The 26,147-nt window shown below is 43.2% G+C and overlaps 1 protein-coding gene across 5 annotated transcripts in view; it reads right to left on the bottom strand.

Annotated features, from left to right (window-relative positions):
• The window catches only part of TRIM2 (tripartite motif containing 2), a 219,081-nt gene that overhangs the window by 19,770 nt on the left and 173,164 nt on the right, over positions 1–26,147 (bottom strand). For all 5 annotated transcript variants that reach the window (XM_073605295.1, XM_073605279.1, XM_073605271.1 and 2 more), the window contains exons 5-7: positions 13,521–13,701; positions 12,569–13,292; positions 10,748–10,851 (exon numbers count right to left, since the gene is read on the bottom strand). In XM_073605295.1, coding sequence (XP_073461396.1) covers positions 10,748–10,851; positions 12,569–13,292; positions 13,521–13,701 — 1,009 coding nt within the window. The remainder of the gene's footprint in view (positions 1–10,747; positions 10,852–12,568; positions 13,293–13,520; positions 13,702–26,147) is intronic.

The following is a 26,147-nucleotide window of genomic DNA, read 5'->3' as shown; positions in this document are numbered from 1 at the left end:
GTAGAATTCTTAGGAATACTACCGGTACCTTGAGCCACACCAGAAAGGCAGAGGGAGATTAGGGAAGTAAACAAGTGGCAAACGAGCTGGTGTAGTAAGGAGGGATTTGTCTTTCAGGAGGACTGGGCCGATTTCTCAGTGGGGGGGGGGCTCCAGAGGTAGAGATAGTCAGCGCGGAACATAGTCCAGAGGGTAGTATTGAGGGCATTAGTGATAGGCTAAACCCAAGGTAGGTATAGTAACAAGTCCTAATTGCAATCTCAGAACACCCAATAAGAGGATAGTATGCGACCAGTCTAAACTATGTGGCATGTTTACCAATGCCTGGAGCCTGGCGGACAAGATGGGTGAACTAGAGATACTGTTGTACAAGGAGGATTTTGATTTTGTGGGAATTTCAGAGACCTGGTTCAACAGCTCTCATGATTGGCTGGCAGCCATTCAAGGGTATACCCTTTATCGCAGGAATAGAGAGGGTAAAAAAGGGGGAGGTGTTTGTCTATATATCAAGAATAATGTACAAGTGAATGTGAGAGATAACATCACTAAGGGAGCTAAAGAGGAGATGGAACCCTTATGGGTAGAGCTCCAAAGGGATGAAGCTAAGAGGAAAATAATACTGGGATTATGTTATAGGCCCCCTAATCTGAGGGAGGAGGGGGTGACAGACCTCCTATCACAATTTGGATAAGCAGCAAGGATGGGAAGTGTTATCATAATGGGGGAGTTTAATTATCCTGACAGACTGGGCGGAGGGAACCACGCATTCGTCTAAGGCTCACCAGTTCCGAAATGTCTTTTAGGACAATTTCATGGGTCAGATGGTAGACGCACCATCTAGAAATAAAGCGTTACTAGATCTACTGATTACCAACAATACAGACCTGATCACGGATGTGGAAATACGGGGCAATTTAGGAAACCGCAATCATAGGTTAATTGGCTTCAGTATAAATCACACAAAAATAAGAAACATAAGGGAAATACAAAAACACTGAATTTCAAAAGAGCCAACTTCCCTAAACTACGAACCTTGCTAGAAGATATAAAATCTTAGGAACAAAGATCACGGAGGAGAGATGTGTTCGCTTTAAGAGCATATTAAATAACGGCATTAGCCAGTGCATCCCATTGGGTAATACATTTAAAAGAGCGAACAAAAGTCCTGGATGGCTTAACTCCAATATAAAAATGCATATAAAAGCAAAAGAGAAGGCCTTCAAAAAATAAAAGGTTGAGAGATCATCATCAGCATTCAGACTTTATAAAGAATACAAAAAGAAATGTAAGGGTGCAATAAGGACGGCTAAGATAGAACACGAAAGACATAGCCATGAGGAGCTTCCTCTTTCGAGCTAACAGAGGACAGAATTAGAAATAGACTTGGGAAACTTAACATTAATAAATCATCGAGACCGGATGGCTTGCACCCGAGGGTACTTAGGGAACTCAGTCAAGTAATTGCCAGGCCATTGTTCCTAATTTTTACTGACAGTCTACTGACTGGAATGGTACCAGCGGATTGGAGAAAAGCCAATGTAGCACCAATATTTAAAAAGGGCCCAAAACACATCTCTGTGAATTACAGACGAATTAACCTAACATCAATAGTATGGAGGGGATGATAAGGGACTAATACAAGATTTTAGTAATGAAAACTGTAATTTAGTAATTTAGTAATGAAAACTGTATCATTAACAGTAATCAGCATGGATTCATGAAGAATCGTTCTTGCCAAACCAATCTAACCTTCTATGAGGAGGTGAGTTGCCATCTAGATAAAGGAAGGCCCGTAGACGTGGTGTATATGGATTTTGCAAAAGCATTTGATACAGTTCCCAATAAACGTTTACTGTACAAAATAAGGTCCGTGGGCATGGACCATAGGGTGAGTACATGGATTGAAAACTGGCTACAAGGGCGAGTTAAGAGGGTGGTGATAAATGGGGAATACTCGGAATGGTCAGGGGTGGGTAGTGGGGTCCCACAGGGTTCTGTGCTAGGACCGATCCTATTTAATTTGTTCATAAACGTCCTGGAGGATGGGGTAAACAGTTCAATCTGTATTTGTGGACGATACTAAGCTAAGCAGGGCAATAACTTCTCCGCAGGATATGGAAACCTTGCAAGAAGATCTGAACAAATTAATGGGGTGGGCAACTACATGGCAGATGAGGTTTAATGTAGAAAAATGTAAAATAATGCATTTGGGTGGCAAAAAAAGGAATGCAATCTATGCACTAGGGCAGTGATAGCGAACCTTGGCACCCCAGATGTTTTGGAACTACATTTCCTATGAGGTTCAACTACACTGCAGAGTGCATGAGCATCATGGGAAGTGTAGTTCCAAAACATCTGGGGTGCCAAGGTTTGCCATCACTGCACTAGGGGAAGAACTTCTGGGGGAATCTAGGATGGAAAAGGACCTGGGGGTCCTAGTAGATGATAGGCTCAGCAATGGCATGCAATGCCAAGCTGCTGCTAACAAAGCAAACATAATATTCGCATGCATTAAAAAAGGGATTAACTCCAGGGATAAAGTGATAATTGTCCCACTCTACAAGACTCTGGTCCGGCCGCTCCTAGAGTATGCTGTCCAGTTCTGGGCACCAGTCCTCAGGAAGGATGTACTGCAAATGGAGCGAGTACAAAGAAAAGCAATAAAGCTAATAAAAGGTCTGGAGGATATTAGTTATGAAGAAAGTTAAGAGCACTGAACTTATTCTCTCTGGAGAAGAGACACTTGAGAGGGGATATGATTTCAATTTACAAATACCGTACTGGTGACCCCACAGTAGGGATAACACTTTAGGGAGTTTAACTAGACATGTGGCCACTATTTAAAATGAGAAGAAAAGAGCTTCAACCTTAAACTACGTAGAGGGTTCTTTACTGTAAGATTGGCAAGGATGTGGGATTCCCTTCCACAGGCGGTGGTCTCAGCGGGGGGGCATCGATAGCTTAAAAAAACTATTAGATAAGCACCTGAACGACCTCAACATACAGGGATATACAATGTAATACTGACATATAATCACACACATAGGTTGGACTTGATGGACTTGTGTCTTTTTTTTAACCTCACTTACTATGTAACTATGTAAACCAAAGTATAGTGGCTCAGGCTCCCATTACATACTATTGCTTTTACCATCAGCAAAATGAACAAGTCTTTCACTCATTGGGTATGGTGGGGGAGGTGCTTCTCACATGTATGGCATATGACCATCAAGCCTGCCCTGATGGCTCAGCCAATCAAATGCTACACATACATGCAACTGGTCACAGCCTCTGATTAAGCAGATAGACATATTTCTGACCATTCTTCATTTTGGGTATCCATCTCACTGCCAGATATGGTTGAGTGGCCGGTTTGGAAACGTAACCCTTTCTGGCTTTCGCTGTTCCCAGAACCAGACCCGATAAGGGACATGCTTAAGTTCTTCCTGCAGGATAATGTTGGAACAGCCAAACTGGGGGTGGTATGGGATGCGGCAAAGGCCTTTATGAGGGGACAATTCATTAAGTTAATGACTCGTATCAAAACGGACACAAAAGCCTGGGAAATAACAGTGCGTGGAATGGTCACTGAGATGGAAGATAATTACACTACTAATCCTACAGAGGACATAAAAAGAGCATGGCTGGGGGCACAAATGTCTAGACAACTGGCACTGCAGTTGGCCGAGAATAAACATTTTTTTCTGCAACAGTCACACTTCGAAGAAGGAGAGGCGACTGGGCACATGCTAGCGGTAATGGCGCGTGCACAACAGTCCTCGTCCCTCATCTCGGCCATCTGCGATGCTCAGGGTGTCTCGAGATCCTCAACCTCAGACATAATACAGTCTTCAGGGCTTGCTGATCTATACACTTCGAAGGTAAGACCCACTGAAGAGGAAATAGAGGAATTCTTGGGGAAATGTGAACTCCCTGGCTTGTCAGTCAGAGATAGGGATATGCTTAACGCACCTCTGACAGAAGAAGAATTAGCTATTGCCTTAACCCAATCCCTAAACAACAAATCACCAGGTAAAGATGGCCTTCCCTCTGAAGTATACAAACGTTATTCAAGTACATTACTTCCCATACTATTAAAGGTGTACAACGAGGCGTTTAAGGAGGGGTTTTTGCCTGATTCCATGAATAAGGCGATCATCATTGTCCTGCTGAAGCCGGGCAAGGGTGCAGGCGCGCCTGGCTCATTATAGGCCCATATCATTGTTGACAGCCGACATTAAATTACTGGCCCGGATGTTGACAAACAGATTGGCCAAAGTAATTCACAAAATAGTACACAGAGACCAATCTGGGTTCATCCCCACAAGATCCGCAGCCCAAAATATAAGGAGGCTTTTTCTGAATCTGCAGATCCAAGAAGACAACACTGGCAATAGGGCAATCTTTTCGCTGGATGCAGCTAAGGCCTTCAACAGCGACGAATGGCCTTACCTGTGTTGCAGTATATGGGACTGGGAGACATTTTTATTCAATGGATTTGGCTTTTGTATGCAGAGCCCACTGCTAGGATAAGAATCAATGGGAAATTATCAGAACCCTTCCTATTGTTCAGGGGCACCAGACAGGGTTGCCCTTTGTCACCCCTGCTGTTTGCCCTGGCTTTGGAAGCTTTAGCAGCAAGAATTCGGGGAGATGCTAGTACTATAGGATTTCAGCGTCTATGTACGCTGATGACACACTTCTCTATTTAGGTGACACCCAGGATACTTTGCAGGCAGTTATGACCCTTATTAAAGCCTTTGGAGAGTTATTAAACCTCTGGAGAGTTATTGGTGTGCAGTAGGTTGCTGTCTCCCAGGGGCACGTTCTTTATACGATTTTTGGATATACAGCAGGTTGCTGTCTGGCTTCATTAGCCACTAGCATTGCTGGAGCCTAATTAAGGATTTGTCTCTCATACATATGGTAGACGCTATCTTGGCCCCGCTGGCCTCTTGCAGACTAGGAATACAGGCCTTCACTTTCCCCTGCTCATAGACTTAGCTAAAGAATTGTGATTTATTCAAACTTTCAAAACTCATCGTTCACCTGATCGTGGTTATATATGATATTGTAATCCAAATAAAGATAGAGAAATCTGTTCTCTTATCTGTTTCATCTTTGAACCTTGGCCATGTCCTAAAGAAGCCTAAAGGTGAAACGCATAGACGCACAAGGGGTCACTGCACAAAAAACACAGATGCATATATGCTACGATTTTTACCCTTTTTGATATTATTATGTGGAATGTATTTCTTCAATAAATTTGATTGTTTATACTATTTTTCTTCTCCATTGTTTCTTAGCCTATAAAGTCCGCCCTTTTGGTAACACTCAGTAGTACCTCCTACTGTCTCTGAGAGTTATCTGGCCTCTCTATCAACTGGGATAAGTCTGTGTTGATGCCACTAGACCCCCTAGACACCCCACTACCAGCCTGCGTGGAGTCGGTGCAGATAGTGAATTCATTTCATTATCTAGGCATCCAGGTGACTCCAGACCTAACTAACTATACTAATCTTAATTTAGTACCCCTCCTCAGTAGGTTTCGTGAAAAATGTACTGCCTGGTCTAAGTTACCTTTGTCAGTGGTCGGTAGAGTAAATCTCATTAAAATGGTATGGGCACCACAATTGCTATACATATTTAATAATTCCCCAGTGTGGATCCCTCTGAGATGGTCTGATAGAATTGAGTCCCAATTTAGAGAATTAATATGGCGTAAGAAAATAGCTAGGATTAGATTATCAATGCTACAATATATCAAAGACGAAGGGGGGCTTGCGGTCCCTCATCTCAAGACCTATTACCTTGCGTCCCAGTTACAACAGCTGGGGGGTTGGGGAATAGCAGACTTGACTGATCCTATCCGTAGACTCCTGGACGTAGTAAGTGAGAACGTATCCGCACTGACATGGCTGGAGGCAGGTTACATGCATTTAGACACTGAGGCCCCCACGGTGAAATTATTGAACACATTGTGGTCCTACATTAGAAAGTTATTGGGGATAAAGGGTTTTTTAACCCATACGCCCTTGTGGCGAAACAGACAACACAGGGAAATATTGAAACTTAGAGGATTCAAGAGCTGGGAAGAAGCAGGCATAACATATTTCTCAGCTATACAATAACACCCTCAAATCATTTACGGAGATCCAGGTAGAGTTGCTGATCCCACGCAATAATTTTTATAAATATCTGCAGCTATGCCACGCCATACAATCCCAGGCAAAAACTGTCACGCTACCGAAAAACGACCATGCGATCATACAAAATATTCTTATGGAAAACGCCAAGATGGGTATGATCTCCAGGTGTTATAGTACCCTTCTTACCCAGGTACAAGACCCCTCCAAACTACCCTGTAGACAAGGGTGGGAATTAGATATAGGAGCTATTGATGGGGAAAGATGGGAGTTGTGCCTTTCGGCTGCTCACATGGTGTCAGTGTCAGCATCCCAGAGGTTGTCTCATCTATACCTATTACATAGGGCCTACAGGACCCCCTTACAGCTCCACAAGTGGGGAATCAGGGACTCTCCCCTCTGCCTGAAATGCGAACGTGACAATGGTGATCTCCTCCACATGATCTGGAAATGTCCTAAACTCTTCAGATACTGAAGGGAGGTCTTAGACACGATATCCACGGTATATATATATGACACCAGTAACAAGGGATCCAGTTATCTGCCTACTAGGAGCAATAGATGATGAGTCACTGACTGCACCAGCTTGCACAGTGATCCTAAGATTACTATATGTAGCGCACAAGCTAATTGCCCAATTGTGGATCACTCCAAGAGTGCCCACTAGGGGACAGTGGGTGAATAGTTTAAATAAATTATTGATTAGAGAAAAACTAGCGTATCAGCTACGCTTCCACAAAAATTTTACTTAATGTGGCAGGCATGGTTAGATGTCCCGGGTTTAGCCCCTCATCAACTGATTAAAGACGGGCTACTATTAGGGTAGACATGAAGTAAATGGTCACGTGGTACCTATCAAATATGGAGAATACAAAGTACACAGGATGGCACTGATACTGTCAGAGGTCAAGGTGTGATAAATAAACTATACTCACAGTTGAGACTTGTAAGCTTGCACTAATGCATACGGTAATGTCATATGTCATCCGCTCATTTTTCTTGAGCACACACGTGTACTCTGTATGTTTTATATTATGTAATGTGCAAGACAAAATAAATTTTTTTCTGATTAAAAAAATGCTACACATACAGCAGTGTCTCCTCCCACCAGCCAGAGCAAACCTGATGAGACACGTGAGGGAGGCAGAGATAGTATAGTTTAAGGCCCCTTTCATGCAGACTATTTGTCTGTTTTTCATCCATTCGTGGATGGATAAAAAACTAACAACAATGCATCTCTATTGAAAAACAGATAAAAACAGATGTAAACGGATGATCATCTATTTGCATCCGCTTCTGTCAACATTTGTTTTTTGGACGGAATCAAAGCCCTATTGTTCTTTTGTTAAAAAAAATAAAAATAAACGATTGGACAAAAAAACGAATATAAAAACGGGAAAACAGTCCGTTTTTGCATGAAAAATGGCTCTGGGACTCAAGTGGTTAAGGACTGAATAACTGATGACAAACTGAACTGATGAAATGACGTGTAAAAGGGGCCTTAGTGTGCTGCTGTTCCCATCAGGTCCGCTCTGATAGCTGATGATCGGAGCAATTTCTGCCTAGGCAAAATTTGATCAGCCAAGCCAATCAAATTATGCACAGGTAGAAATGGCCCTTCCAGCAGCCGTCAGGAGTGGATTTGAAGGGGGAATGGACTGGCTGTGTATTGCCATTGGTAGCACAACTAACGTCCTTGGTTGCTAGGATATAGGTGATAAAAGACACCTTAGTCTTAGCAACTAGCTGACCAGCAGTGATGGCCAATAAAGACCATTAATGCTGTAAACATTGCTCAAATATTACATGAGCACAAATATGCAGGATCTTGCTGGGAGCTACTGTCAGCAAGATCCTGCATAGAAAATGTATGTAAATGACCCCTAAACATTGGTTACAACAGCAGCTCTCACCACTAGAAGATTCTGTTCAGGCAGTGGGAGGACCAGGTGCCGCAACAAGTAGTTCCAGTATTGGGGATTTATTTACTATTGCAAGGTTTAGCATAACTGTTACAATTAAAGTTATAGTTAGTGTTTAGGGGGTAAATGTTGTGGTTTTGGGGGGATAAAAGTCCTTAGCTCACTTTAAGGGTTAAGTAGCGAAAAGGATTAAGCATTTGTGTATAGGTTAAGCCGCTCCTAATGACTTTAGGTTAAGCCGGAATTAATGAATTTAATTCTGCCCCCCTGACACTTATATATACTGCTACCTAATGAGTAAATTTACTAATAGCCCTTATATACATCTGCTATCCAGAGCAGTCACCTCCGAGGCAGAAGTTCTGCTTGGATGCTCAGTCTTAGGGCAGTGTTTTAGTGTTAGGGACACTTTTAGGTTAGTGACAAGCAGTGATTTACCTGGTTTGCAGTGTTAAAAGCTTTACACCAAAAAATAACCTCCTGTTTTCAAGCCAACAGGCTGCCCTTTGCTGAAGGTTCAGCGAGTAAAACATAAATCATCAAATCCGCAATGGCAGAATGAATATGACAAGTGTTTCACAAGTGACGAGATTTGCATAAACCCAAAAGGTCACAGAAAGTGTTTTTATAAAATAATTTATGAGATTTCAATTTGATTATCCTCTGCTGTGTCAGCAAGCCTGAGAATACAGTGGAAATTTCCACTCATTGTTCTGGGAGATCAGACTTTGAAATTAGTCCACATCCTGTGCTGCTCTATGACAGAGCAATATATAAACAAACTAGTATGCCTGCTGTCCCTAATGGAGCTCCGCACTATGCTCATATGTCATATGTTGCAATACAAACAGAAACATGGGAAGACTGCACCTTCTTGTGTTTCAGATCATAAAACAGATGCAGCTCTGAAAGGGTGAAAAAAATCATTGCAGAAAACAAACGAGTGGTCCGAAACCGGAGTCCTACCAAGCAATCTTGAAGAAAACTTATACCATCACACAGGGAACATACAGCACACTTGCCAACACAAAAGCATAAACAAAGTTGCAGCTCATGGCTGTATACTGGGATTGAATGTCTCTCACATCAGTCCCGAGATCCATCCACTTCTGAGATTAAGCCTTGCTTTAACGCTCAATAGCCCAATGCCAGAACCTCTACTGGCCACTAAAGTGCAATGGATTGTTGAAAGAAAGGGGGCAGCATTTAGCTCTGGTTGGAGTTGCTTTAAAAATGGTCATAGCTTGCTCCATGATCATCTGAAGAAACCTTAGTTTTGTATAAAGATCTTCTTACAATTTCACCCAAACAAGATATTAGCTCAGTTGTTTTTTTTTTATATTTGCATTGGCCTCTTTGACAATGGTTATGTCCCCTACAATTAATAGCGATTTTTTTCATCTTCGGTCATATTAATGAGTATTTTGTCTTTGTTAGATATTTTGTATACATTATACCATTTATTATTAATAATATGTCAATTATTTACATATCTGAATTTGTATGTCTTTGTCCTATGATGGGAAAAACAATAAAAAAAAGGGGGATTAAAAGAGAAGTATGGACTTTTTATTGTAGAATAATAATTACCTAGGTGGATGCAGCATTGGTCCGATGCTGCATCTGTCCCCTGCCGATGTACTGCCGAGAAAGTTCCCCTTGGCGGATAATGACCCCCCAGTACTGCGCAGGTGCAGCAATTGCGCAGTACGAACAACAAGGAAGCCACCGAAGATCTCCGAAGCTGAACAGCTGGGAATCAGCTGTAGGCGGCGCCTGCGCAATGAGCAGGACATTGTGCCCGACGCTGCCGCACTCCCGATGCTTTTGCTACTCTGCAAGGGACGGGTGTATTACTGTCAAATGGTGGTAAGGGGCGGATGTTACAGAAGAGGTTGAATATTAAATTAAAGGGCAGAGCTGTTTGCACGAGCATCAGGAGCGTGCGGCATTGTCTGGTAGCATCGGGAGCGTCTGTTAGAATGTGGTGTTCATTGCACAGGCGCGTGGTGTTCATTGCGCAGGCACGGTGTACAGCTGACTCTCAGCTGTGTGTGTTCGGCTATTTTCGGCGTCTCTCCGCCGGGGGAACTTTTTCGGCAACCTTCGTACTGTGCAATCGCAGTACAGGGCGGTCCTTATCTGCCGGGTGAACTTTTTCGGCAAGACACCGGCTCTAAGACTGAGAAACAAGCTATCAAACACGACCGATTGCTCAGTTCTCATAGCTCCCTGAGCAGAGAACTGGTGACTGCCAGTCAGAAGCTCACTGCTCTGCCCCCTCCTCACTCACTGGAGGGTTAGGCTGTGGAGGGGGCGGGAGCGGCCAGCTCAGGCTCCCAGTGGCTCACCGAGAAACTGAGCCGGGTGCCCAGGCAAGTGGGCAGATCCTGACTTCATGGTCATGATCTTGCTTGAGTGTGAACCGGCTCTGTGACATCAGCCAACGGCGGGCTTCAGCCCGCTGTCTGCTGAAAATGGTTCACAAGAGTGCAGTACGCACTGCACTCTTGTGATCCATAAGAGAAGTACAGCCAAACGAGCATTTGGCTGTACTTCTCCTTTATCTTTAATAAAAAAAAAAAATGGTTACAGCTTTGGGCAGGCAACACTTCAGCAGTAGTACTCATTTTACAACATAACATGTCAACTTAGCCCTGATATTATTCTTTACAGTACCTGGACACATTGGTTGTTGCTATCAGCAATCAAGATTTTTCCATTAGTTGATGCAGCTACACCTTGGAGATTGGTAAATTCTCCCTTGTTTCTTCCTTTTGTACCTAAAAGAAAAAATGTGGATTGTCAACAATCAGGAGGAGGTAACAGATGACATACCTATGACACCTTTACATCCAGACCCAATTTTACAGTTTTGGCATCTATTTACTCAAAAAGGCCCCTCTCTATGAGCTGTGAACTACTTCAGCAGAACAGGTTACATGTTCTACCATTTTTGCATACCTCTCCTGCTGAAGCGCCCAAGGCAGCCAACTCTTCTGCCTATCCTATGGCCCAGCCTTGGCAACAGCTCTGCATATCAACATGGGTTTCAAACCGATTTTCAGGACACATAGGAGGCTGTGATCTCAGATTGTTTTTATAAATACTGTTTTTATAAATACTATATGATATATGTTTAACACAAAGAAATCAAATTTGGATTAATAAACTACTACAAGCATTTTCACTGAAACACCTCTGTCCATCCAAAATACAGAGATGCATGAAGGTATTGATTAATGCAATAACCTGCTGGTATGGTCAATGAAACATTTAGATTTCAGGCTTTTTTCAAAGTCAAGCTGAGCACCCAGTGTCTGTAACAGAGCAAAATTAGGGCCAGTGTCTGCTGGGTTTTGCTCAATTCAGAACTGCTTCTTTCCTCAAACAAATCTATAGAAATGTAAAAGCAGCTTGAACCAGGTTCAACGCAGGTTTAATACGCCTGTCAATTCATTTGAAATGATCTCAGAAGCGTCTCAAACTAATGTCATGCAAAGGCGCTTTGCGTGAGTGAGACATTTGTTGTCTAAACAATTACATTGGAGCTCTGTGTAACAAAATTAACAAAAAATGTGTTAGATGTTTAAAGAGCGCTGCATTTTTGTGTTTGGTAAATATCTTCTAAACCGAGCCTCATTATAAGCTTACCTGTATGTAAAAGTGGTGTGGTTTACAACCACTTTAACATTTAATACCTGATAAGCCTAGAAGAAATTGTAAAAGATAATTTATTTAGGACAGTCATCACTAAATGGCAGACCGCGGTCCAGATTCGGACCGACTGACAATCTTATCCCAACCACCACGGCTGCACCATGTAGCTGCCTGTGTGTCCTCTGTTCCTCTCGCTACTGCCATCTTCACAGCAGTGCAGAGAGTGAGAGGTGCGATCGGTCTGCATGGTAAGTAAGCTGCTCAACTTTCTCAAGTTAACAAAGTGGCCAGTTGGTTGCTATGATGTGGGGCGGTCCTAGCAGCAATCATCCACTTGTTAACAGGAGGAATTAGGAAGCTTCTGCTATCCATCCAGACCAATAGCACCTCCCACTTTCTGCTAGGAAAGGTAGGATAGGAAGGGGAGGGATAAGCATACTGATGTAAAGGAAGGGGAGCTGTGCTGTTAAGAGGGGCAGTGAACCGCTATGTAAAGTGAGGCACTGAGATGTAACAGGGGTGCTGTGATGTAAAGGGGAGTACTATAATAAAAAATGGGGGCTGTACTGTACAAGGGGGGACTTTGATGTGTTGATGTGGCTGAGACTGTGATGTAAAGCGGGGAGAAGCGATATAAAAAAAGTAGAAGATGCCATATAAAAGGGGGGCTGTGACGTGAAGGAGAAGCTATAATGTAAAGCGGTAACTATATTGTAAAAGGAGGGACTTTTATGTGAAAGGAGGCCCTAATCTAAAGGGGGGGCTGTGATGTAAAGATGGGGGACTATGAAGCAAACGGGGGGAGAGGGGACTGGAAATTGTAGGACAAACTCAACTTACCAACTCGGAATATCAAGTCATCTTCTATGGGATTTTCTTTCCTTTTGCCCGTGCTATACATACTTGCTGGCCTCTTCACAGCTTTCTGTTTGACGTGTCCACTGCCTGGAGATTTCACCCTCCTTTTTACACCTTCTGTTGTAGGCGACACATCTGCAGACTTTACTACTTTCAGCCTAAAAGGACTTCCTTTAATATGTTGCTCATACAGTCTCAAAGAAAGAGTAAAATCACCCTCTTTTGGAATTGTATACAAATACTCATAGGTGCCGTTCTTATTGTCTAATATTTCCCCATCTGTAACGCTCCCATCGGGGGTGCACAGCTCAGCCGAAATGTAGGCACTGCCAGTTTTACAGAGTTCCCCGTCTTTGTCCTTTGTGGTAATTGTAACAGACATAGGCTGACCAACCACACTCTGCCGTAATCCTTCACCCGTGGCCACTGTCTCAGAAGCCACAGCATTTGTAGTAAGTATTGTTCCAAGGTTGTGTATTGATTTTTTTAGTCCTTCAGTTTCAACTATAAAGTCCAACTGGTCATTTTCATGAGGCTGTAATGGAAAGTCCTGTTCGGCCAACTCATTCAGCTTGTCGCTCATTTGCTTTTTCACTAGCAAGACTTCTGTTTCTGTTCCATGGTTGAGTGCTTGTGCTGTAAAAGTGCTACAACTTTTTATACTTTCCTGTCCCTCAATTAGTGTGTCCAGCTGTGCCTGGAGGACCTGTGGGGAAAGTACAGATTGCACCGATTACTCAGCAAATCAACATTAAACCAATAAAACCTAAGCAACAGTTAAAGACCGAATGATTGGACGATACAAGATAAGTACTCCAATGAAAATCGCTCGGGCAATGTTTTTGTAAACCAGTAACCAAAGCTTGCCCCTCCTTTATGGTAAAAGTATACTAAGCAACATGCCTTTCCCAATCAGGAATAAGTAAACACTCACTTTATGTTTCAGTCCATAGTTCACTTCCAGTTCCATGAGTAAGACACTCTTCCGTACATTTAGTGTTTTCTGTAAGTCCTCAAAGGTGGAATGGATTTCATCTACAATGCTTGACTTTTGTGTAGCTAGCTGATTGATGATTTCGGACACAACCTGAAGGGCTGAGTCTATTTCTGGTAACCTAAACATGTTACATAAATCTTTTAGAAACATACGATGTGAAAAATAAGCAGGACATAAAAATGAAGCAAAAATGAAACATTTTTAAAACCAAAACATGCTAAAAGTAAACCTCTCACACATCTGGACAATGCAAACAGAGTACCTTATAAAAATAATAGTTAAAAAGCAAAACTTCACTCTCTTAAGCATCAACACTGACTAGCCATAATCTTTAACCACTTCAGCCCCGGAAGGTTTTACCCCCTTCCTGACCAGAGCGCTTTTTACAAATTGGCACTGCGCTGCTTTAACTGTTAATTGCACGGTCATGCAATGCTGTACCCCAACAAAATTTGCATCCTTTTTATCCCACAAATAGAGATTTCTTTTGGTGGTATTTGATCACCTCTGTGGTTTTTATTTTTTGCAATATAAATGAAAAAAGAATGAAAATTAAAAAAAAAAAAAAAAAAATTATATTTTCTACTTTTTGTTATAAAAAAAATACAATAAACCTAATTTTAGTCATACATTTATAGGCCAAAAAACATTCAGCCATATGTTTCGGGTAAAATAAAATTCAATAAGCGTATATTTATTGGTCTGCGCAAAAGTTATAGCGTCTACAAACTAGGGTACATTTTTTGGAATTCACACAGCTTTTAGTTTATGACTGCTCATTTCTTGAGGTGCTAAAATGGCAGGGCAGTACAAACCCCCCACCCACCCCAAATGACCCCATTTTGGAAAGTAGACAACCCAAGGAATTTGCTGAGAGGCTTGTTGAGCACATTGAATATGTTTCTTTTCTTTTTTGTCACAAGTGATTGAAAAATGAAAAAAAAAAAAAAAACACAAAGTTGTCATTAAAATTATATATTGCTCAATAATGCCATGGGCATATGTGAAATTACACCCCAAAATACATTCTGCTGCTTCTCCTGAGTACGGGGATACCACATATGTGGAACATTTTGGCAGTCTAGCTGCGTACAGTTCCCCGAAAACCAATCACCGCCTTCAGGATTTCTAAGGGCGTAAATTTTTGATTTCACGCCTCACGACCTATCACAGTTTCGGGGTCCATGAAATGCCAAGATAGCACAAACCGCCCCCCCCAAATGACCCCATTTTGGAAAGTAGACACCCCAAGCTATTTGTTGAGAGGCATGGCGAGTATTTTGCAGATCTCCCTTTTTGTCACAAAGTTTTGAAAATTGAAAAAAAAAAATAATACCTTTTCCTTTTCTTTCTTCATTTTCCAAAACAAATGAGAGCTGCAAAATACTCACCATGCCTCTTAGCAAATACCTTGGGGTGTCTAATTTCCCAAATGGTGTATTGCTAGAATGTTACTTTGAACCCCCAAACATTATATATTTTTTTAAAGCAAAGGCTCTACAGATTAAAATGGTGGTGTTTTTTTTTTTTTCACACAGTATTTGTGCAGTGATTTTTGAAACACAATTATTTTGGAAAAAAAAAAAACACTTTTTTGAATTTTAATGCACTAAAAACACACTATATTGCCCAAATGTTTGGTAAAATATAAAAGATGATCTTATGCTGAGTACACAGATACCAAACACAACATGCTATAAAATTGCGCACAACCGTGCAGCGGCGACAAACGACATACATTTTTAAAAGCCTTTACAGGTTACCACTGCTAAAATGACTGCCCTCAATCTGATGTTCGCGGTGATACCTCACATGTATGGTGCAACTGCCGTTTACATATGACACGAGACCGACGCTTGCGTCCGCCTCTGCACGCGAGCACGGAAGGACAGGGGTGCTCCTTTTCTTTCTTTTTTTTATTATTATTTATTTTTATTTCTTTTTTCTTTTATTTCTTTTTTTTTTATATACTTTTCCTTTCATTTATTTTTTAAAATTTTTAATCGCAGAGAATGTAAATATCCCCTATGATAGCAATAAGTAGTGACAGGTACTCTTTTTTAAAAAATTGCGGTCTATTAGACTCTAGCTCTCTCCTCTGCCCTCAAAGCATCTGACCACACCCAGATCGATGTGATAAGATGCTTTCCCAATTTCCCAACGACACTGTTTATTTCCAACGAAACCAAAGTCATTTAATTCTGGCAGCTTACGGTTTCTTAGGCCATAGAGATGATTGGAGCCATTCTGGTCTCCGATCAGCTCTATGGTCAGCTGGCGGAACCACCAGCTGCTTTATCAGGTTCCCCGGTGGGACAGGAGAGCCTGAGAAAACCATGGAAGATGGCGAGAGGGGGGTGGGGAACGTTCCCTCCCACTGCTTGTAAAAGCAGTCTAGTGGCTTATTAGCCACTAGGATTGCTTTTACATGAAAGCCGGCTGGCTAAAAAGAATGATGCCAAGATGATACCTAAACAATCATTCTGGTATAACCACTCAAAGTCCAGCAACATACCAGTACGTTGCTGGTTCTTGTTGGCATATATTGTAATGTTTTTTTTTTTCATGCAGCGGAAAAAAAAAAAAAAGATTGATCGGTGGGTATGCCCACCATTAGAATACTGCCCTGCATCCACCCACTTCTAATGATGGGCATACATGCACCTTTTTTTTTTTTTTTTTTTTAAACTGTGGTGGTGGTGAAATCACCTCCTACAGCGCTGGAGTTGCTGATTTATGTATCGTGAGTGCAAACCCTGTTGCGGTCAAGATAAACGAGTTCTACAGCTGACTGGCGTACCTGAAAAGCAAACAATGGTAACAATAAAATATTAACTCAATAAAAAACTTTTTTTATTGCAATCTGTGCCTAAAAAAATATATGCCGAAGCATGGGGGCAATCTGCCCCTAATGTTAGGAGCAAATTGCCTCTCCACCCCTGCCCCCATGCTTCGGCATATATGCTGTTTTTTTTAACTGTGGTGGTGAAATCACCTCCGACAGAGCTTGAGTCACGGCTTTAAGTATCGTGGGAGCAAACGCTGTTGCTGTCAAGATAAATAAATCTGTGCTGCAGCTGAATGCCTTACCTACAAAGAAAATAATGGTTAACAATAAAACACAGTAAACTGTAAAGTATAAAAGAATTACATACCTGCAAAGTAAACAGGATAAAACATAGTAAAATTAAAACATTGCAGTTATAAAATACAGTGAAACAGAGCAGAATAGAGAGAGAGAATAGAGAAAAGAAGAACAACAAAACAACAACTATTTTTGGCTTTTTTATTTTATTTTTATTTATTTTTTTCACTTTTATTTGTAACTGTAAAGGTTCCAGGTTCAGGTCTCTAAAAATGTGATGGTATCTTTGGAGACCCTGTGAAAGTGTGCCCTATGACTGTGCAGTGCTGTACCCTACGCCAATACTCCGCTAGTGTGTGGTAGCTTTGGAAACATTCACAAATGCAGAGACCAGGTTGGTTAGGACAGGAGGGACAATAAAAGCGGTTGTCATGGCCATATCCGCATTTCCTACAGACACATCTTTTTTGGGGTGTTCTTTGGCCTGGGGTACCACGGAGGACTTCTGGGAAGTGTCTCCCATGGAGCCGGCTAACTGCATTTGCATTGGGAAGTTGGGCCACAGCACCATCTGGAAACAGAAGGGCTGTGATGATTAGACATGTGCACACTGAAATATTTCGTTTCGGAATTTCATTTTCATCTGAAAAATAAATTTATTTAGTTACTCCCGAAATTCGTTTTTATTTATTTTGTTTTTCGTAAAAAATTGCAGTCGTCCGAAAATCCAAATTAAAGTTGAATCTGTCATTGAAGGTTTATGGTGTCTGTCGAATGTTCAAAGAAGATTCGACGGAGCAGCTAAACTGTACGACGCCGTATAATTTACCTGCTCCGTCGAATCTTCTTAGAACTTTCAACAGACACCATAAGCCAAAGTACGTGTGTACTTAGTTCTAGCTATTTTACTGCTCCTCCTCTTTGGTTACAATCAGCAAATAACATTCATCATCATCGTTATTTTTATTTATCTTTTCTCCCCTACGTCGAATCTTTTCTCCCCTACGTCGAATCTTTTCTCCCCTACGTCGACTCTTTTCTCTCTATGTAGAATAATCTTGGACTAATAGAGTTAAGGTTAGGCACATTCGACCACAGGTTTGATGGACACAGATTGTTATTGTCATCATCATGTCGAATCTCCTATCTATATCGAACTGTTGTAGCAACGAAAACGAAAATAAAGCATTTGTTTATGTCGGATCTTTCGTTTTTCGGATTCTGCACTTTCGTTAACGTTTGTTAAAACGATAACGAAGGGGGGCGTGGCCTGAGCAGGGCATGTGAGCGGTCGCACTACACGGAGCTCCCGCTGATAATCCTTCTTTGATCCTTCTCCCGATACCGATCCGGACTCTCACCTACCCCATCTACCACCGGACACCCCCGTGAACCCCGTAGTGCTTACCTCGCGTGGCACAGTCCTCATGAAGCCCCGAAAGGGAGATAAAGACACTGAGACCGGGACAAGCATGGAGATCCAAGATGGCGCCGACACCCCTCAGACACAGAGGACGGCGAGAGGCTCTGCTAAGCAGCATGACGGCGGCGGTAAGTCTCATGCTGCCCAGTAGCACCAGGGGAAAGACCAGGGTAAAGACCAGCCTAGAGACATGCTGTATTATACACAGAAGTTGCAAGGGGCAGGCTGCTCGAATCCTTCATCCATGCAGGCCCTTCCCCATGACACTAGCAGAGGCCGCAACCCTCCAGCATTAGATGACACAGTGCCGCTGGAATCATCCCTGATCTCAACCCCTGATATGTTTGGCATGCTGCAGGAAGATTCCCAGCAACCCACGTTGAATGATATATTGTGCGCTGTACACCGCTGTACTGCCTCAGTGGATGGTTTAAAGGTGCAGTTTGGGGGTCTTACAGAAACGGTCTCTTTATTGAGGCAAGACCTCCAGAAAATCAGGGAGAGAACCACAGCAGTGGAGGGCAGAATCAGCGATGTGGAGGACCAGATGCCCCCACTAACTAGAGACACTAGAACAGCATTACAGCAGGCGACGCAAGCTAACGCCAAAACTGACGACATTGAGAACCGTCTCAGACGGAATAATGTTCGCATTGTGGGACTTCCAGAAAAGGTGGAGGGTAGAGACCCAACGGCATTTGTAGAGCAATGGCTGCAGGACACCTTTGGCAAGGAGGCTTTTACACCACTATTTGCAGTGGAGAGGGCACACCGCACGCCGCCGCAACCCCACCCCCCCAGGCAACCCGCCAAGATCCATGCTGGCGCGTCTACTGAATTACAAAGACCGTGAGATCATACTAAAGCTAGCGAGGGAAAGAGGCTCCGTCCACTTTAATAGGACAAAAATCTAACTCTACCCAGACTTTTCTGCTGAGGTGCAGCAGAAAAGGGCCAAATTTGCAGAGGTGAAGAAACGCCTGCAAAAACTTCAAGTTACATATGCCATGCTGTTCCCAGCGAAGCTACGTATTACCGCTAGAGGCCAGGCTACTTTTTTTGAGTCGGCAATGGAAGCGACATCATGGCTAGATCACAATGAACAAGACCTACGGAGACGCCGAGAAAACGAAAGGGGCGATTGAAGGTTGGAGTATAACTCTGATAAGGTTGGTGAGCGGTTGGCAGATGGTTACAATCTGTGTTTAACGGGACATTTCACATTAAGCTAATTTCAGCGTTTTGAACGGGCTCAAATACATCACTGAACTGAGCTCAATACCACAATGGGTGAGTCGCACCCACAAGATCTTACAGATCACAGATCCCAGTCAAAGGGACAGGTTAACAGTTGCCCGGTTGGCACAAGTTTGACTGATTGTTATAAACCTAAAGAAGCAAGGGGACGGTCTACCCTCATCCTATATCGATGGGCCAAGGATGGCCACAATAACGCCAGGGACTGCTTCCCCCGTTTTATCTCTGTTGCGCAGTTGCGCCTTATTCTAAGTTACACTCTATGCTGCATCGTATCACTAAATTTAAATCTTGGTCAGTTTATGTCCATAGACTACCCAAAGGAACTGCCTATATTCCCACGGACATGGGACACTTCAACTTCCAGGTGCGGAGCCGGCCGGCTCTTGCTCCACCCAGATAAGAACCCAACCTACTGGATATGGCTACTACAATAATGGTGTCCTGGAATGTCAGAGGTGTACATGATCCACTAAAGCGCACAATGATAAGTTCATGTTTAAAGAAGTTTCACCCCGCTATTGTAGGATTGCAGGAGACTCACCTTACAAAGGATGCAGTGGGACTCCTGCGGTACTCCTGGGTGGGCAGGGCTTATCATTCCACACACTCTGCGTTTTCGCGTGGGGTGAGTGTGCTGGTTCATAGGTCCCTGGCCTACCAGGTATTAGATTCTGCTATTGATCCACTAGGTAGATATGTATTCATTTACTGCAAGCTGTTTGCTCTGACCCTGATCATTGCTTTTGTTTACATTCCCCCACCGTTTTCTAGAGAGATATTGCAGCTTCTGCTGACGTACCTGGTTGACAAACCTGATATACCCACCATAATCATGGGTTATTTTAACGGGTATCTTGACCCAAAACTTGACAGGCATCCTCCGGTCCAGGCCTCACTAGGGGGAAGAGGCACTATTTTGAGCCGCTTGCTGGTGGAGGTGGGCTGGATAGATGTCTGGAGAGCGAAAAACCCAACATCCAAACAATTCTCATGTTTCTCTAAACCACATGGCTCGCTCTCAGGCATTGATCTATGTGTGGGGTCCTCACATGTCGTAAACCTAATCACCAAAATTGAGTATCTTCCTAGAGGGGTGTCGGACCACTCCCCAATAGCAACGCACCTGATAACACGCCCTGAGGTCTCTTTGCCAAAGGCCCCCTGGAAACTTAATGCCTTTTGGCTAAAGCTTTTCACATCCCAGGAACGGGTAATGAAGCAAATTGAACAATATTTTTATGAGAACCGATTTCATCATGATAGTGCAACTAAATGGGATGCTTTTAAGGCATGTCTTAGGGGCACATTCATAACAGAAATAGAAACCATTAAACATAATTCATCGGCCCTCGTCAAACAGGTTGAAGACCAGGTGCGGAGGCTTGAGTTATCCTATGTCACGGATCCCTCTGAATCTGCAAGGGAGGCATGGATATCGGGACAGGATTCCCTGGACCGGTTGAGATCCTCCGCTGCAGAACGGAAACGATTTTTTACTAAGCAAGCTTTTTATGAGGAAGGGGAAAAGACTGGTCGGCTACTGGCCAGAATTGCGAGGTCCCAACAGTCGTCACCGACTATAGGAGCTATCAGGTGCTCAAATGGGAGATTAGTAAATGACACTGAATCAATTATTAATGAACTAGCGTCTTTCTATGAGAATCTATATAAGCCATGTGAGAACTATACAGATGCTGCATTACAGGATTACATAGACAAGATTTCCCTGCCTGCCTTGTCGTATCAGGCGCGCATGGAGTTGGAGGCCCCAATTACGCTGGACGAATTGAAGGAGGCGGCGGCCTCCTTTTCTACTTGCAAGGCGCCAGGGGATGATGGGCTCCCAATGGAGGTGTACACACAATACGGGGAGGCGATTCTACCGAAATTGCTAGAGGTATTCAACTCATCCTTTAAATCAGGAAAGCTACCAACATCCACGACTAGGGCCAATATTATACTACTACTTAAGCCTGGTAAGGACCCTGTAGATCCCAGTTCATACAGGCCTATCTCGTTACTACAGAGTGACGTGAAATTACTGGCCGAAACTCTGGCCCTAAGGGTTAATAGAGTCATTTCTTCCATTATACATCCTGACCAGGCAGGCTTTATGCCCAAGAAGTCAACCGCCACTAACTTGAGACAACTCTTTCTGAACATGCAGACCCCAGCAGAGGGAACTGGCAGTAGGGCACTGTTGTCTCTTGATGCTAATAAAGCATTCGACAGTGTTAGCTGGCGATACCTGTGGGCTGTGCTGTTCAGATTCGGGTTTGGTCCTAGGTTTGTTGCATGGGCACGGCTGCTATATGCTTCACCGCAGGCAGCGGTGCGCTTAACAGATAGGATGTCAGAGGTCTTCGCACTGGGTAGCGGGACCAGACAGGGATGCCCCTTGTCCCCCCTGCTATTTGCGCTGGCCATTGAACCGCAGGTCAGAGATTGTCAGCAAATCAGGGGATTTAGATATGGTGAATTGCATGAGAAGATAATGCTCTATGTGGATGATATGCTCCTCTTCTTGGAGGACGTGGACGCCTCATTGTCCCATGCAATGTCCATGATTACAGACTTTGGCCGCTATTCAGGTCTTACGATTAACTGGTCCAAGTCTGCATTAATGTTTTTGGACGAGACTCCGGTCTCGCAAGCGAGTCTCCCATGTCCGATCCTAGTAGTAACCTCCTTTAAATATTTAGGCATCTACATATCCCCTAGTTTGATTGAATACTGCAAACTAAACATATACCCCCTACTGACACGGTTTAGAGACAAAATCAACATATGGAACAGACTTAAAATGTCCTTGGCTGGGAAGACGAATCTTATTAAGATGATTCTGATGCCTCAGCTCCTATACATGCTGCATAATACACCGATAGTCATCCCCCTCAAAATATTTAGAGTTGTCAATACACTATTCAGAACATTGCTATGGCACAATAAGCCCCCTAGAATCAAGTTGGAGCAACTGCAATGTCCAAAGGAGGGGGGAGGTCTTGCACTCCCCAATCCGTGGATATACTATCTAGCGGCGCAATTACAACACTTAATAGGGGATATGGCTCCAGCCCCTGCAGGCTCGTCAGCCAAGCTCCTGCTGAGGGGAGCAGGGGTGGATTCCATACCGGAGGGATTAGAGGCTCAGAGATTTCAGAAACCAAATAAGCAGATGCCAACCTACGCACTTCTTCAAAAAGTATGGAACAAGGTTAAACAGCTGCAACATGTCATGGGATTTACCACCTACAGCCCAATATGGGAAAATAACTCCTATGAGGAACTGGCCAAAATTAAGCAGGGTTCTAGATGGCGCCGTCTGGGAATTACTCACCTAAAACACATCTTTCAGAATGGGAGGCTGCTATCTTTTGCAGCCTTGCAGTCTGAATATGCTTTACCATCTACTATGCTGTTTTGCTACATGCAGCTCCGGCACGCGGTACGGGCGCAGGGCAGGGCAGGGGAGTGGGTACAATCACCCACCCCTATTTTTCACATATTACAGGAGGCAACAGACACAAAGGGGATAATATCTCAATGCTACCTCATGCTTCTATCCTCCTTTCTAGAGAGGCACCCCATGAAGGCAATGTCACAATGGGAGGAAGACTTAGGACCCATTACAGGGGAGCAATGGGAGGAGGCCCTTCAAGCTGTCAATGCATGCTCATTAAACATATCACAAAAAGTTTCCCAACTGTATATTTTGCTGAGAGTGCATTATACACCGGTAAAACTGCACAAAATGGGGAGGTTACAAGATCCATTGTGTAACAGATGCAGAAATGCGCCAGGCAATTTGATGTATCTACTCTGGCGTTGCCCCAAACTCCATAGATATTGGACAGGGGTCATGACCTTACCCAATAGGGTTTTTCAAACCAATGTTACTCTTGACCCGCTGAGATGCCTTCTGGGAGTACTGGAGGAGACCATCCCGGAGAATATAACTAGAATGGCCTTTGCCAGAGCCCTATTTCAGGCAAGAAAAACAATACTTTTACACTGGAAATCAGCCACACCACCGGTGGTTAAAATGTGGATCCAACAGATGGGAAATACCCTGGTTATGGAAAAGTACATATATCAGCATAGAGGGACCCCAGGGAAATTTGATAAGATATGGGATGCATGGCTAGATACCCCAGGTATAAGTCCTGTGGAGCTGGTACAAATGAGATTGCTTAAAGGTATATAGAGATGTTTGGGAATGTGGACAGAAGAGATACAATGTGAATCATGGAGTAATGGCATGGATGTTAATGATATGAGATAGTGGAATAAGGGAGGGGGGAGGAGGAGAAGGACAACAACAGATATAATGGTTAAAAAGGAATTTATTAAAGTTATAGTCGTTGATTTTCAGTGGTACATGTAAATGTGAACTTGTTAACAAGGGGAAAAAAAAGGTTTAATTAAATGTATGCAAAACATATAACTGGCTGTAAAGAACGTGATAACCTAAATGTATTGTGATACTGTATGTTTCAAGAGCAATAAAAACTTTCTTGATTTAAAAAAAAAAAAAAAACGATAACGAAAATACCTGAAATTCGGACGAAAATGCATTCGGACGAAAACGAATGCACATGTCTAGTGATGATCTCTTCCTGAAATTTAAGGAAGGAACCAGTTCGTCCTGATGTTTTGTAAAGCACATAAGTGTTCAGCCGAGCTAATTGAAATAGGTATACAGACACTTTTTTGTACCAGCGTCTGGCCTTGTGGGTAATTAGGTACGATGCCAACAACTGGTCGTTGAGTTCCACCCCTCCCATATTTATGTTGTTTTCGTGGACACAGAGGGGTTTCTCCACAACACCAGTTGCCGTTTGAATTTGGACAGTCGTATCTGCGTGAAGGGAGGACAGAACGAAAACATTCCGATTATCCCTCCACTTAACTGCAAGCAAATTATTACACTTCAAGTAGGCTCTCTCCCCCACTTGTGTAAAATTGGCACGCTCGTGTAATAATTGTTCCACGTACAAGTGGTATCCCTTTCCGAATAAGGACGACACCAAGTCCCACACATTCTTACCAGCGCTCCCTATGTAGTTTGGGCAGTTCTCGGGCTCCACATGACTATCTTTTCCCTCGTAAACCATAAAACTATATGTATAGCCTGTTGCCCTGTCACAGAGCTTATACAACTTGACCCCATATCTGGCACGCTTGCTGGGAAGATACTGTTTGAATGACAAGCAGCCAGAAAATTTAATCATGGACTCATTAATGCAGACAACTTAATCGGGAGTAAACAAGGCTGCAAACTGTTGGTTGAAGTGCTTTACGAGGGTCCGAATTTTGTGGAGCTGACCAAATTCAGGGTGGGGTGGGGGGGGGGGTGAAAAGTGTGCCTATGTGTACTGTGTCAGTGTAGTGTTGGTGCAACTCACTGTTAGATGTCCTCTCTCTGCGCTCTGGAACCAAAAATAATTCCAGAACGGGAGGTGACATCACTTCCTCTGCCTGTGTTTACATTTACAGGCAGAGGAAGCATTTTCATTCGCCAGGACCGATCAGCAGGTCCAGGCCACTAATCATTGGCCTGGACCTGAAGACTGATTGGTTCTGTAACTAATCCGATTGCCAAGGGCTCTGTGGGGGTGTGGGTGCGAGCGCCGTACAGCTACGGCTATTCGCGCAGCAGTGCCATTCTGCCGCCGCCAAGCGACGGCGGGCGATCTTGAAGCGGTTAAGCTGCTAGCATTACTAAATAGAAAGGAAAGTATATATTATATTTACTTGTTTGTACATGTCTTACAGTTACTTTCTGGTTTCCAAGCCTAGGCAAATCATGTTATACATACCAGGAGTCTTCAGGATGGGAGGAGGGGCTTTCTCAGCTAAGTATATCCTCCTGCCTGCATGCCGGAGTTAAGGGCAGATAGATTCAAAGAAGTAAATGCTACATTAATCATCTGCTCTTACTCAAGATGGCCATGGACAGAAATGCTAGGGGGTGTTTTTCAAAGTGATTTCTCAGCAAAATAAACCGTGGAGAAATAGATGGATGTGTGAATATGCTTTGAATGTTTACAGTTAATGAAATAGAGCTTTTGGTTTGTGATGCTCAGATGCAGTGTAGCTCCGATTTCAGTAGAAGTTGCATGAGGTTCAGGCAGCTTAAAAATATTTCCTGTAAGATTTGAGCATGGCCCTATCTCTGCAACCCAAGTTTCCCTTTGACCCTTCAAAGGTAATGTATTGTTTTATCTATTCAAGGAAAAGTGATAGGTTCCTCTTGAAAATAAATCCCTCCTCCTATCCACTAATATTCACCTTCTCCGTACTCCTTCACCACTCGGTCTCCTGTAACCCTCAGAAACATCATGTACTTTTTGGTATGTGGGAGCATGTTGCTTTTACTTCTTTGTAGAATGCAGCAGATTATACACACACACACACACACACACACACACACACACTAATCTGTCCAGAAAAAGGCAGGGCAAACTATTAGGCCTCGTTTCCATGGGTGGCAGTCCCTATTGCCCATCTGAAAAACAATCCCCTGCCACCCTTGTTAACAAGGCCCAACACTGTCAGGGGTGCTTAAGAAGTTGAAGATACATTTTTATTTTTAAGATTTAAGACACTGCAACAAACTGTGAACACTGAGTCTGCCTTGAAGTGTTCTATTCTTCTCCTTGGCTGTCATGGCAAACAATGATTGTTAGAACTTAGTGATTTGAGCCATTTGCAGTTATTTAAGCACCGATGCCCAAAGCTCATTAACCAAGCTATGCTGGTACATTAGAAGACAGGAGAAAGATTGTTTGCAGTA

The sequence above is a fragment of the Aquarana catesbeiana genome, linkage group LG01, assembly GCF_042186555.1.
Source record: "Aquarana catesbeiana isolate 2022-GZ linkage group LG01, ASM4218655v1, whole genome shotgun sequence".
Classification (NCBI taxonomy): domain Eukaryota; kingdom Metazoa; phylum Chordata; class Amphibia; order Anura; family Ranidae; genus Aquarana; species Aquarana catesbeiana.
Note: the sequence above shows the minus strand (reverse complement) of the source record. Positions and strands in the feature narration are given on the sequence as shown.